The sequence below is a fragment of the Pongo pygmaeus genome, chromosome 10 (genome assembly GCF_028885625.2).
Source record: "Pongo pygmaeus isolate AG05252 chromosome 10, NHGRI_mPonPyg2-v2.0_pri, whole genome shotgun sequence".
NCBI classification, from domain to species: Eukaryota; Metazoa; Chordata; class Mammalia; order Primates; family Hominidae; genus Pongo; species Pongo pygmaeus.
The window spans coordinates 94233559-94246176 of NC_072383.2; the positions used below are offsets into that span (position 1 = coordinate 94233559).

At 43.2% G+C, this 12618-nt stretch overlaps 1 protein-coding gene, 1 long non-coding RNA gene and 1 other non-coding gene across 4 annotated transcripts in view; all 3 read right to left on the reverse strand.

The window, feature by feature from the left end:
- NTN4 (netrin 4) overlaps nucleotides 1-1620 on the reverse strand; it is a 129515-nt gene extending 127895 nt beyond the window's left edge. The window contains exon 1 of one of the 2 annotated variants that reach the window (XM_054441953.2): nucleotides 1027-1620. In XM_054441953.2, the coding sequence (XP_054297928.1) occupies nucleotides 1027-1081 (55 nt within the window). In that variant the 5' untranslated portion in view covers nucleotides 1082-1620. Of the gene's footprint in view, nucleotides 1-556 lie in introns of both variants that reach the window. The other variant, XM_054441952.2, reaches the window with a different exon arrangement.
- Nucleotides 1621-3310: 1690 nt separating this feature from the next.
- On the reverse strand, nucleotides 3311-3417 carry LOC129010966 (U6 spliceosomal RNA). The gene has a single exon (XR_008493117.1). It is a non-coding gene; the product is annotated as a U6 spliceosomal RNA (small nuclear RNA).
- Nucleotides 3418-6118: 2701 nt separating this feature from the next.
- Nucleotides 6119-12618, reverse strand: part of LOC129009285 (uncharacterized) — a 62048-nt gene continuing 55548 nt past the window's right edge. The window contains exon 3 of the long non-coding RNA XR_008492744.1: nucleotides 6119-6445. This is a non-coding gene — a long non-coding RNA (uncharacterized LOC129009285). The remainder of the gene's footprint in view (nucleotides 6446-12618) is intronic.

The window sequence follows — 12618 nt, forward strand, 5'->3', positions numbered from 1 at the left end:
ATTTTGCTGGGTGCCAGCGGCCCTCAGGGAAGAGTGGAAGCCCAAGGGAGGAGATGCGTGCGACAATGTTCTGTAGCCACCAGCGCGTCCCTCTAGCCCAGGCGCCCCTTTCTGAAGCAGGCGAGATCCGCACGAGAGACTGGATGTCTGCAGACTCCCTCACATCTCTCCCCCTCACCTACGGGGCTGCGCTTACGCCTAACTGGAAACCAGGTGACCCGCAAGAGGGAGGGAGAGGAGCAGAAGGGGTTCCCAAATACAGAAACCACGAGCCAGGAGCCAGTGGCCTAGGGCAGCCCAAGAAAGGCAGGATGGGAGTGGGAGGGAGAGGGCATCTGCCGACGCCTCCGCCGGTTGTCCAGTTACCGAGCCAGGGAGCAGACCCGCCTCCGACCTCCCGCAGAGTCTCTGCCAGGGTACCAATTCCCCAGGGGCGGCCAGCCAGCTCAATGCAAGCCCAGGGTGATCACCACCTATCGTCCAAGCCAGGAGTCCCTCTGCGTTCCAGCCACTGCTCCGGGGAGAGGGCGCTCAGCCCTGCCCCAGGTGTCCTTACCTGGTTCTCTAGTACCCAGCACCAGGTCAGGGACGCCAGCGATCGGCCTCCACCAGAGACCGGCCCCGGCCCACGCGCGCCCAGGGTCGCTGGGCCACCCCTCCTCATCATTCCTTAGGCCATGAAGTGCCGGGGGATGGCGAGCTGGGTCCTTTGTTCCCTCACCAAGTGGAAAAGCAGTTTTTTTAACAAGCCAAACCAAGAAAGAAACCCCGGTCGCAGTATCCCCGGCAGGGCGCACCCAGGATAGCTGGTTATTCAAGAGCATGTGTATCCTAGTTGTAAAAATAAATCAATAGTATTTGAAACTGCGGAGCCCCGGGGAAAGGAGGCGGAACATGGCCACTCATTTCACCCTCGGGAGCAGCGCTCTGCGCTCGCAGCCCTGGCTCCCCTGCACCCCCGAGTCCCGAGATGGGTTAGAGAAGCAGCGAGGGAAGGGGTGGGGGCCCCGCCGCGTCACCACCCACCTGCGGCCACCACCGTGCAGCCCCAGAGCAGCAGCAGCCGCGCGCAGCTCCCCATGGCCGGGAGGAGCCGGGAGCAGCCGGGCCGGGCGGGTGCCGGAGGGAGCCGAGACCTCTGGGCTGCGGGATGAAGCGCCGCCGTCCTCGGGAGGCACCCGGGCCCTGGTTTCTTCCTCCTCCTGGGGCGCCGGGCTCGGTCAGCGGGCGCCGGCAGCTGGGAGCCAGGGGCCGGGACCGCGCGGGGAGGTGGGGTGACCCTCGCGCACCGGCCTGGCGGGTCCCGGGCACCTGAGGGGCGGCGGGAGCCCCGGGACCATAGCCGGCCTGGCTGCGCTGCCCCGCGGAGCGGCCCTGCGGGCTAGTCTGCCGCTAGCCCGGGGCTCGGCGCCCGCAGCCGCCGCTGAACTTTGCGAGACCTTTCACTTCCCGGCCGCAGCAGCCGCCGCCGCCGCCTCCTCCTGGGCGTCCTCCTCCGCTTTTCCCACCTCTTCTGGCTGCCCCAGCTCCGTCCCGTCCTTCTCCACGGGCAGTTCCATGCGATGCATTTTTATTGCACCGACGCCGCGGCGCTCCGGTGCCAGCCCTCCTCCCCTCACACCTCCACCCCTTCCTCCCGCCCGCCCCCCGCGCTTGACAGCCCGGGCGGCGCAGCCCGCGGGACCGGATCGCCGCCGCCGCTGCCGCCCGGGGAGGGGTCCCCCGCGCCCCGACCGGCTCCCCCGCCGCCCCGCTGCCCGCTGGTCCCGGTCGCCTCAGCCTGGCCCCCGGCTGCCCTGGCGCCCCTCCTGGCGCGCGCCCTGCATCTCCCTGGTGACCCCCCTGGTGCCCTGCAGCACCCACAGGCCTCCCCTGGGAAGCAATCTCCCACCTTCTCCCGGAACATTCCTAAGAGCATTGGACTCCCTCTAGATCAGGTCAGGGCATGCCAAGGGGCTTAAAAAACCGCGAAACAGGCTAGCGCCTACTTCCCACATCCCCCAGCGAAACAAGCCCTCCCTCCTCCTCCAGCCACCCCCTCTCGGGGAGTCCCACGACCCGGGGACGGAACACCCCAACCCAGCCCCGGGTCACCCGCAGTGAGAGCGCGCCAACTGCTATGCGGCGTTCGCTCCTTCTCTGCTGCCTTTTGCGGGGGTAGGGGGATGTCTCGGCTAAACAATCGCTGCCTACATGATCCGAAGGTGTGCCCACTTTGGTGTAAGAGGTATTGCCTAACTCAAACTCAAGGTGCTGAAAGAAAAGGATCACAGGGTTAGCTAGTGGGCAGTGTAAGAACATCCTTGTCCAGAGGCAGGGCAGGGGCATGACAAAGGGAACTCTTCGATCATTCCAAGCGTTCTCACTTTATAGAGTATGCTGTGCCGTGAAACAGTGTTAGGAACTAACTTATGGGGAGCAATTTAGTAGCAACCACACGCAGCTAATTGCAGATAGGATTGCTCAGGGCTGGTGCTTCTGGAAAGAGATTAAATAGCAGCTGAGTCTGAGATTTTTGCAAGTGCTGTGAAAATATAATTCTACTTACACATCCAGGGAAATTGGCAAAAGTTAAGTCGACAGCAATTTTGTATTGCAGTGTTCATTTTGTTCCTTTGAATATTTTCCAGAAAATTAACTACGTTCCAGATACCATTTAGTCGTTGTGTCTGTTACAGATGAGGATAATTCAGAGCTTTGGGATACATGTAGATATTATTTACAACGACCCAGCCAGGAACATGTAAGTTTATATCTCCCAGGGGGATCTGGGTTGAGGTCAGCATGATCCATTTGGGCGACATTAAAATTATTCTTCTGGCCAACAGAGGAAAGTAGCAGAAGGTGTGGACAGCAATTCATGTAGCATCACCTGCTTTAGAAAATAAACCCTTTGAGTTCTCAAATACTGGCAATGGTGGGGCTTTCTTCATATCCCCTAATGGAGCCATTGAAACACCTCTCCAATTAATCTTTTTACCAAATAAATGATAGGAAACTATAACAGCCAAAGGTTCTTAGCATAAATGTTAACTTAATAGCCAAGGCAAATTAAACAAAGGGGTGGATGCACATTTATTATTAACTTCTGAGTCTAGTATATTTAGGCAGAACTAATCCATTTCTGTTTTTTAATTAACAAATAAACTTGTATGTATTTATCATGTACAACATGATGTTTTGAAATATGTATACAGTGTGCAATGACTAAATCTAGCCAATGAACATATGCATTTTTGCATATTAACATGCATTTAAGAACACTTTACACCCACTGTCTTAGCATTTTTCAAGAACACAATATATTGCTAAAAATATAGAACACTTCACAAATTTGTATGCCATTCTCATGCAGAGGCCATGCTAATCTTCTCTGTATTGTTCCAATTTTAGCATATGTGCCGCCAAAGCAATCACAGAACTACTCCATATCTCATTACAAATTTCAAAGCCATTTACTGTCTGCACGAATCCTGCATTGATAATATATTTCTTTGATTGCTGAATAACTGGATCTTATTTCCTTTAACAAGACAGAAAGCTCTCTAATGGTAGAACAGTCTTTAATATTCAGTTTATACAAAACATTACTATGTTTTTCTGATATTCTTCCTTATTCTTAGCCAAGAACACCTACAATAAGTGTTCATTACATGTTTTTGACTGAGTTATGTTAAAACTATTGTTATATACTAAGGGGCTAAGGAGGCTAAGGACTAAGGAGAAAACCAGTTATATCAGAATGATTTCCCATATTCAAAAGGAATCTGCACATTCGACACCAATACTATCTATATGAAAAGCTCAGGAGAGAAAAGTAGTCAGCATTCTAACAAACATCATTTGCTTATACAGTCCAGTTTAGTTACAAAGGATATTTTCATTTTGAAGAAGCTATCCAAGAAAAGGTTACCTACCTAAGAAAAATCTTGGATAAGTATATTATTGCCTATGGTTCTGTTTTTGAAAACATCAGTCATGGATTCAGAATATTTTGTAATTTTATGAATTAGTAGGAAGCTTAGCAAACTTACAGAATTTCAATAACAATTCCCAGAAACTACAAAATTGATAAGTTAAATCTAGACTATTCCTGAGAACTTGAAAGGAAGTTAAAAGGGTCTTTAAAAATTAAAATAAATGGCATAGCCAGGCGTGGTGGCATATGCCTCTGGTCCCAGCTACTTGGGAGGCTGAGGTGGGAGGATAGCTTGAGCCTGGGAGGTTGAGGCTGCAGTGAGCTGTGTTGGCACCACTGTACTCCAGCCTGGGCAACAGAGTGAGGCCTTGTCTCAAAATAAATAAAATAAAATAAATGGCAAAACTCTGTGCACCAAAGACTTTACTCACAGGAGAGCCCTTCAGGACCTCACTGAAATCATTCATGTATTTTTATTAAGTTTGGTTATGACATCTTTCTAGATCACAGCCTATTAGAAGTAACAGATTAGAATGGAGCAGGATGTTATTAAAGACAGGGGATAAACTGAGGCAATCTAGTAATGAGAAGGATGGGAAAACTCTAAAAAGCAGCCATAAGTACAAAAACAAAACCAAAACATCCACAGCAGTCTGAGGCCTTCTAGTACAGAAACAAAGCACCAAAAAGCTATAAAGGCATCACTCTCCTGTAACTTAGTAGAGTAAGTGAGGTTCCTAGTGGAGCGTAAGACATTCAGAATCAGGAGGGACCCTTGAGCCCAACTTCTCACTCCCTCAAAACCCCTTTCCACAAAGCCTCTGTCCAAAGGTCATCCAGTTTCTGTTCTAAAAATCTTCATAAACAAAAGCCTCAAAGGCAATTCTGCTCATTTTTGGCACAGTTCTATTTAAGTGGGATGTTTCTCTTCTTAAAATTCTGTGTTCATAATTTAGTCATCTGCAACCATACAGAATGAGTCCAATTTCTCTTCTGGTAGGTATTCAATGATTTAAAGTCAAGTTTTAATAATTTTCATCTTAACTATCCTTTTAGTTTAAACACCCATATGACAGGATTCCCACACTTTTCACCATCTTAATCACCTCTTTTCAGATATACTCCAGCTTGTCTTACACTGTGCACCTAGAACTCAACTCCAGGTTTGTCTGATCAACATAGAATAGAACTAACATTTTCCTTAACTTAGCTCTATGGCTTATATTTCTGTAACCTAATGTGATGTTGGCTGGTATATTTGAAGTCAACTAAAATCCTTTTTTCATATATTGGTATTTTACAGACTCATCAATAAAAGGTAAAATATATTTTGTTTTACCAGAGGGAAATATTTCCATTAAAATACATTGCATGTAGTACGCATTCAATAAACATGAATTCGAAGAATAAATCAACAAATTTAAGCTGCTAAGTTTGAAAAATGGTTACAAATTTTAAAAGAAACTTTTAGTTTTCAAAGGACTAATTACCTATTTTCTGAAAAGCTGATCACTTTTATGGAAAATTTGACTCTTCAACAATACTATTTACAACTGGCATTATTATACATTTCCAAGAAAAAGAAAGACTCCAAAAATAGTGATATTTTTAGTATACCTAGTGTTTTTTCTCCATGGAAGTATAAACATGATCTTATTTATCCTCACAGCATCAATGTGTGGGAGGGAACAGGAATAGTTGTGCCCATTTATACAAAGAGAAAGTGAGATGAAAGATGTAAGTGCCAAACTTAGATCATACAATAAATACACACTGAAGATAGGACCTGTGTTTTCAGATAAAAAAAAACTAATTGCTTATCCATCAATTTTCCATGAATACAGTCTTATCTCTCTTTGAACTAGAAGACTATTGGGAGAAGATAAAATGGAGAATTGTTTTCATTAAAATAATCCTAGATTTTGTTTTCTACCTGGACTGTGCCCTTTGAATGCCCTTTAAAAATATCATCTTGGGAATTTCCTTAAGCTTTAACTTAAGCCTCCTGCCATGGGCACTCTTTCTTATTTCACGTGCTTCCTGGGTTCAGCTGCTCGTTCCTAGGAAGGGAGTGAGAGCCTTTGAAAATACACTTGCTCTTCCAGGAAGGTAACCATACTTTTCTAAAAAAAAAAAAAAAAAGCACGCATGCTCTCTCATGTTGAAATTAATTATATGAGGGCAAGAAATTTTTTTAAAAAACAAAAACAAAAACCAAGAACAGTTGTGTTGTTATTACATATATAGCTACCATTGACAGCATTATATTGACACACATTTTAAATATTTTTCCCTCTAAATGGCTCTTAGCTAAAACTTTCTGTACCTATTGCTTTTTCTGAAATTGATGAAAATCCAACTCAGTGGCTTAACCAAATTGAGATTGATTTTTCTTACAGGACAAGAATTCAGGAGGTAGACAGTCCAATATAAATGCAGCTACTCAAGGAAGTCATCCAGATTTGTTTGGTGTTCTCCCTCATGGGCACAAGATGGTTTTTCTGCCTCCAGGACGGTGTTTTTATTCTAGAAAAGAGAAAAGGGTAAAAGATACATGCCAGCTGTCCTTAAAACACTTTCCCAGTAATCTCACCCATCTGCTTATATCTAATTGTCTAGAACTGGGTTACATGGCTCTTCAGACCATGAGAAAGTCTGGAGAGCTAAGCATTTTAACTGGGCACATTGACACCCTTAACAAAATCAAGATTCTACTGGAAAGAAGGGGAGGTTGGATATCAAGTAGACAACTACAGGAGCAGTATGTCATCCAAAGTTAGCAATTTCACTGATGTGTTTGGCCCAAGCACCTATTAACATATTCAGTGGCTTCTCATCATTGGCACATAAAATGCATGTTGCTTGGCTTGGCACCCAAACCTATAATGTCCCAGTTCCTTGCCACTCACAGTGAACAACCTGCAGTCTTCAAGATGGACAATACTGCTTCATGCCTCTCGCTTCTGCACACCCTCTCCTCCTTCTGGCTACCTCTGACAGATCCTTGGAAATTCAGTTCTGACAATAACTGCTGTGACACCTTTCCTTCTTAGGCTCCTCTTCCAACAGGGTTAGTTTCCCCTCTGTCCTCTCATGGCACCCCCTGTATCACTTTATTATTCTCAGTTATACTTTTTTTCTCATATATTGGGTGAAAGAAAACTAAGAAGCAAAATTGTATGTATGCTTTCATTATTGTTTTTGGTTTTTGTTTTGTTTTCAAACAGGTCTCACTCTATTGCCCAGGCTGGAATGCAGTGGTGCAATCTCAGCTCACCGCAACCTTGACCTCTGGGCTCAGATGATCCTCCTGCTTCAGTCTTCCAAGTGGCAGGGTCTATAAGTGCACACCACCATGCCCAGCTAATTTTTTTGTTGTTGTTGTTTAGAGATGGGGTTTTGCCATGTTGCACAGGCTGGTCTTGAACTCCTGGGCTCAAGCAATCCACCCGCTTGGCCTCCTAAAGTGCTGGGATTACAGGCATGAGTCACAGTGCCCGGCCACTTTCATTATAACAACAGAAAACATACATATGAAAAAGGTCTGGGAAGAAATACATCAAAATATTAGAGATGACTGTTCCTCTGGCCTCTAAACTTTCAGCAATACCATAGGATTGTTACAATTCCATTTTTTATTCTACAAAATATAACAGCTTAAGGCAGGATATGATAAAGCAGTGCCTGGCAGTGCCTCAAGAGTGGCATATAAAGTAGGCTATTAGCATAGGTGAAACTCTGTGGGCTGAGGAAGTTAAAAAAACCACGTGGAGGATGTGGACTGAACCTGGACACTAACAATTGTGTAGGTATGGATAAATATGGTGGTGCGTGTGGGCCAGCCATGCCAGTGGTGGTCGCCTAAGTGCTCCGGTGTGAATAAACAGAGTGCCTCTGAGAGAATGGGTGGAGTCTGTTAGGAGAAGGAGATTGATAGGGATCCATGGAATGGGGAAGAAAAAGTAGAGGAGGGACAAACAAATAAAGGCTTTGGCAAGTCAAGCTGCTTTGTGTTGGGAGGTTCTCCGAGTCATAATTTAGAAATGACATAATAGATTAGGAAAAGAAGACTTGGAAGGTGAGCTAAGGGCTACTTTATGAGAATACCTGGGTCTACACCAAGATGAGGATAGGGATAATGGACAGGGGTTGGGGGGAATTGAAGAAGAACCAAAAAGAAATTGATAGAACTTTGTAACTGACCATGGGATTGGCCGAAGACTGGGAAGAAATTAAAAATGACTTGGGCCAGTGCGGTGGCTCACGCTTGTAATTCCTGCACTTTGGGAGGCTGAGGCAGGCAGATTACTTGAAGTCAGGAATTCGAAACCAGGTTGGTCAACATGGCGAAACTCCGTTTCTACTAAAAATACAAAAATTAGGCAGGTGTGGTGGTGCATGCCTGTAATTCCAGCTACTCGGGAGGCTAAGGCAGGAGAATCACTTGAACCCCGTGGCGAGGAGGGGGTGGGGGGTGGATGAGGGGGGACAAAAAAGTAACTTGGATTGGGGGATCTGAATCTGGTTAGTTGAAAAAATAATAATCTCTTTTGCAGAAATAGGAAAATCAGGAAATGTAGTTGGTTTGGAAGGTGACTGATTCCATTTGGAACGGATTGACTTAGTGAGGATGGCAGACCAGTCATGTCCAGCAGATGGTTAAACTGGCTTTGAAGCTTAGTGGAACAGTCAGACAATAAAATTTATAATTTTACCTAATTCAAAATTATCCTGATAAAACCTTAGCATAGGAAAAGACCTTGGAAGTTATTAGTCCAACCTTTTCTGACACGAGAAAACTGAGGTCCATTTAAAACTTTTTATTTCACAGGCCCCAGCCTAGTCAAGGTTATACACCTCGTTAGGTTTGGTGACTAAGTTGGGTTTGCAAATTTAGCCTTTTCTTTGCCTAGTACTCTTATGCAAGCATTGAGAGTACAAAGATTCTACTTAATTTGTCTAGCTCAAAGAAAGTACTATTGTCCAAGTATTAGAAAATCAAGCTTAAAAAAGCTCACAATCTACTGAAGCAGCAATTTGATTAAAAACATCCTTTGTCCATAGGTGGGATTTCAAGATATGTAATATAGTAGAATATGTTCAAGATGTTAATTAAGCTAGATATGCTTCTGGTTTGGTTTTACCCATAAGTCCTAATTACCCCAGACACTTTCTGATCCTAAACCTGTGCTGCAATTTCAAATACAAGTGCCTTTCTGAATATTTTTATTACGATTATGCCTTACAAGATTACAATGCAATTTGGAGGGTAAATCTATGACACAATCTGTTTCAACCCTAAATTTAGTATAATTGACCTCATCACAGAAGAGGCATTCAGTTATCAGAAACATTAGAAAAACCTCATTAAGCAGTATTAAAACTGTACCATCTCAGAGCTCAAATTAATGGTTTCAGGGTATTAATACATTTTGAAAACCTGTAAATAAATTTTAAGCAAATTGGTTTGGGAGGCCGAGGTGGGTGGATTACATGACATCAGGAGTTTGAGACCTGCCTGGCCAACATGGTGAAACCCCGTCTCTACTAAAAATACAAAAAATTAGCCGGGCGTGGTGGCGGGCACCTGTAGTCCCAGCTACTCTGGAGGCTGAGGCAGGAGAATTGCTTGAACCCAGGAGGCGGAGATTGCAGTGAGCCAAGATCATGCCATTGCACTCCAGCCTGGGCAACAAGAGTGAAACTCCATCTCAAAAAAAGAAGAAGAAGAAGAATTTTAAGCCAATTAGCCATAGCCACTCAAGGTTACAATAAATATAAGTCCATTTAGGTTTCAGCACTCTACAAAATAACACCTCAAATGTTCTACCCTAGACCTTCTCTACTTATAAATGCTATTTACTCACAGAAATATTCCTCACTAAATTTAAGGAATTAGAATTTTAAAGCCAAATTAATACAAAAATATTAATTGCTCTGAAGTCCAAGCACTTTTTTATGCATGTAGTAAGTCTCTCTAACATAACTCTCTAACATAACTATTGAAGATTCCTTCATCGTAAAGAAAAAGTACATCATTTCCCCGCTATCTGTCCTCCTTCAGAAATGTTTGAATGAATACAATATTTATTGCAAACAGAGAAAAAGGAATCTTTTTTTAAAAAAAATGATGAATTCTTCTTAAAATGCATGATATTTCTATCATGAACAGAATTCTTTCTTTGGTAATGAAATCCTTTAAAGCTATAGTAACACTTTCAAAATAATATTAAATTTTACATTGAAAAGAATCCTGAAGTGGCAGGGGAGTTCCCAGTCTACTAATGACCCTATAGGAAGGGTGAAGGAAGTACAGATTATTATCTCTTACTCTGAAACTTAAAAAATCACAGCCTGCAGACTTGAGGTAATAAGTAGCTAAAGTCAGTAGCTTTGAATTCCTTTCTCAGTCTCACTGGTACAGTCTTGGATACAGCACTTTTAAATACACAAAGACAATCAAATAAATATACTTATTGTTTCTCAGTGTGTCCTGTTTTTTGGTATATAAAAGGACATTTAAGTGCCCCATTTGTAAACTCCAGATATCCTGCAATCAGTAAATAAATATCTTGAAAATGCATCTCATTCAAAGAAATACATCAATAGAGTCCAACAGAGAAAGGAAAACTTCCCCGTGCAAATCTGGGTGAGCCTGTCCCGAGGTGCTTATCTTTTTTTTTTTCTTTTGAGATGGAGTCTTGCTCTGTCACCCAGGCTGGAGTGTGGTGGTGCCATCTTGACTCACTGCAGCCTCTGCCTTCCAGGTTCAAATGATTCTCCTGCCTCAGCCTCCTGAGTAGCTGGGATTACAGGCATGCACCACCACATCCGGCTAATTTTTTTTGTATTTTTAGTAGACACGGGGTTTCACCATGTTGGCCAGGCTGGTCTTGAACTCCTGACCTCAGGTGATCTGCCCATCTCGGCCTCCCAAAGTGCTGGGATTACAGGCATATGCTACTGCACTTGGCCCTAATGTGCTTACTTTTGATAGAAATTTTTTCCTCATTATAACCAATAACAAATAGCTAGCATTTATTGGGGACTTAATATACAGCAGGCCCTGTGCTAAACACTCTACATACAAGATCACCTTCCGACCTCTTAGTCACCCTAGGGAGAGACTGCCAGTTGTCATCCTTGCTTTACAAATGAGAACTGAGACTCACCCAGCTAGTAAATAATAGAGCTGAGACTGTAACCCAACCACTGGATTCCAAAGCCCACGAGTGAAACCACTGTGTTCATCATGGGTCTTTGGGAAATAATAGAAAAGCAGTTAGTAGGGCAAACCCATCCTCCAAAGAAACTGAGGCAGGAAAATAGGGTCTGGAGGCAGGGAACATAAGGCTGACTCACACTTCAGCTATAACAGGAAGTATCGTCTCCATAGGGCATAGGCTGTAAATGACTTTGTAACTTTACTTCATCCTTTCCATTTACATACGGTGTACCTGAAGTAACCAATGGAATCCTCTAGGTATTTAAACTCCCAAAAATTCTGTAACTGGGCCTTTGAGCCTCTATGCTCAGCGCCATTCCCACACTGTGGAGTGTACTTTCATTTTCAATAAAACCCTTCATTCCTTCCTTGCTTTGTTTGTGTGTTTTGTCCAATTCTTTGTTCAAGAAACCAAGAACCTGGACACCCTCCGCCGTTAACAAAACCAGCTTTCATTTAGGTATGTCTCCTTCTAATCTTATATCTGGCCTATCTAGCCATACAATTTTTGTTCCATGTTTTCTTTACTTTTTAAATTTTTTTAGATGGAGTTTCGCTTTTGCTGCCCACGCTGGAGTGCAGTGACATGATCTCGGATCACTGCAACCTCCGCCTCCCAAGTTCAAGTGATTCTCCTGCTTCAGGCTCATGAGTAGCTAGGATTACAGGTCTCTGCCACCATGCCCAGCTACTTTTTTGTATTTTTAGTAGAGATGGGGTTTCATCACGTTGGTCAGTTTGGTCTCATACTCCTGACCTCAGGTGATCCACCTGCCTCGACCTCCCAAAGTGCTAGGATTACAGACGTAAGCCACGGCAACCGGCCTTTCTTCACTTATTATTAAGTTATTAGAAATTCTACACAAACATCAGTTTTCATGGCCATATACTGTTCCAGTGAGTGGATTTACCTCATTATACTTTTGTGTTATTTTCAGATTTTTGCTATTATTCATAATAGTTTTATAGCTATCTCAATTAAACATTTTGTTAATTTGAGTTTTTTTAATTTTTATTTTCTTATCATCATTAAAATGAAAGTATCAGATCAAAGAAAAGTTACATTTAGGCCACATTGTCAAATTTCTCTCCAAAAAGGCTGCATCCATCTGTACAACTATCACTAATGTATGGTGCCTATTTCACCTCACCCATACCAACATTGAATATTATACTTTAAAAGTATAAATTTTCCAATTTAGTATGTGAAAAGTGATATTTGTATTAGTATTTCTTTTATTAGATTATGTGTAAAATTGAATTTTTTTCTTTGCTTGCTAATCAGTTTTATTTCACCCTTTTTACTAATTTTCTAAGATGGAATTTCTAATTTCCTAAGGAAGTTAGACCTTTCTCCATTTCTAATATATGCATTTAATGCTACAAATTTCCCTCTAAGCACTGCTTTTGCTGTGTCCTGTGAATTTTGATAAGTTGTACTTTTATTTACATTTAATTCAAAATATTTAAAATT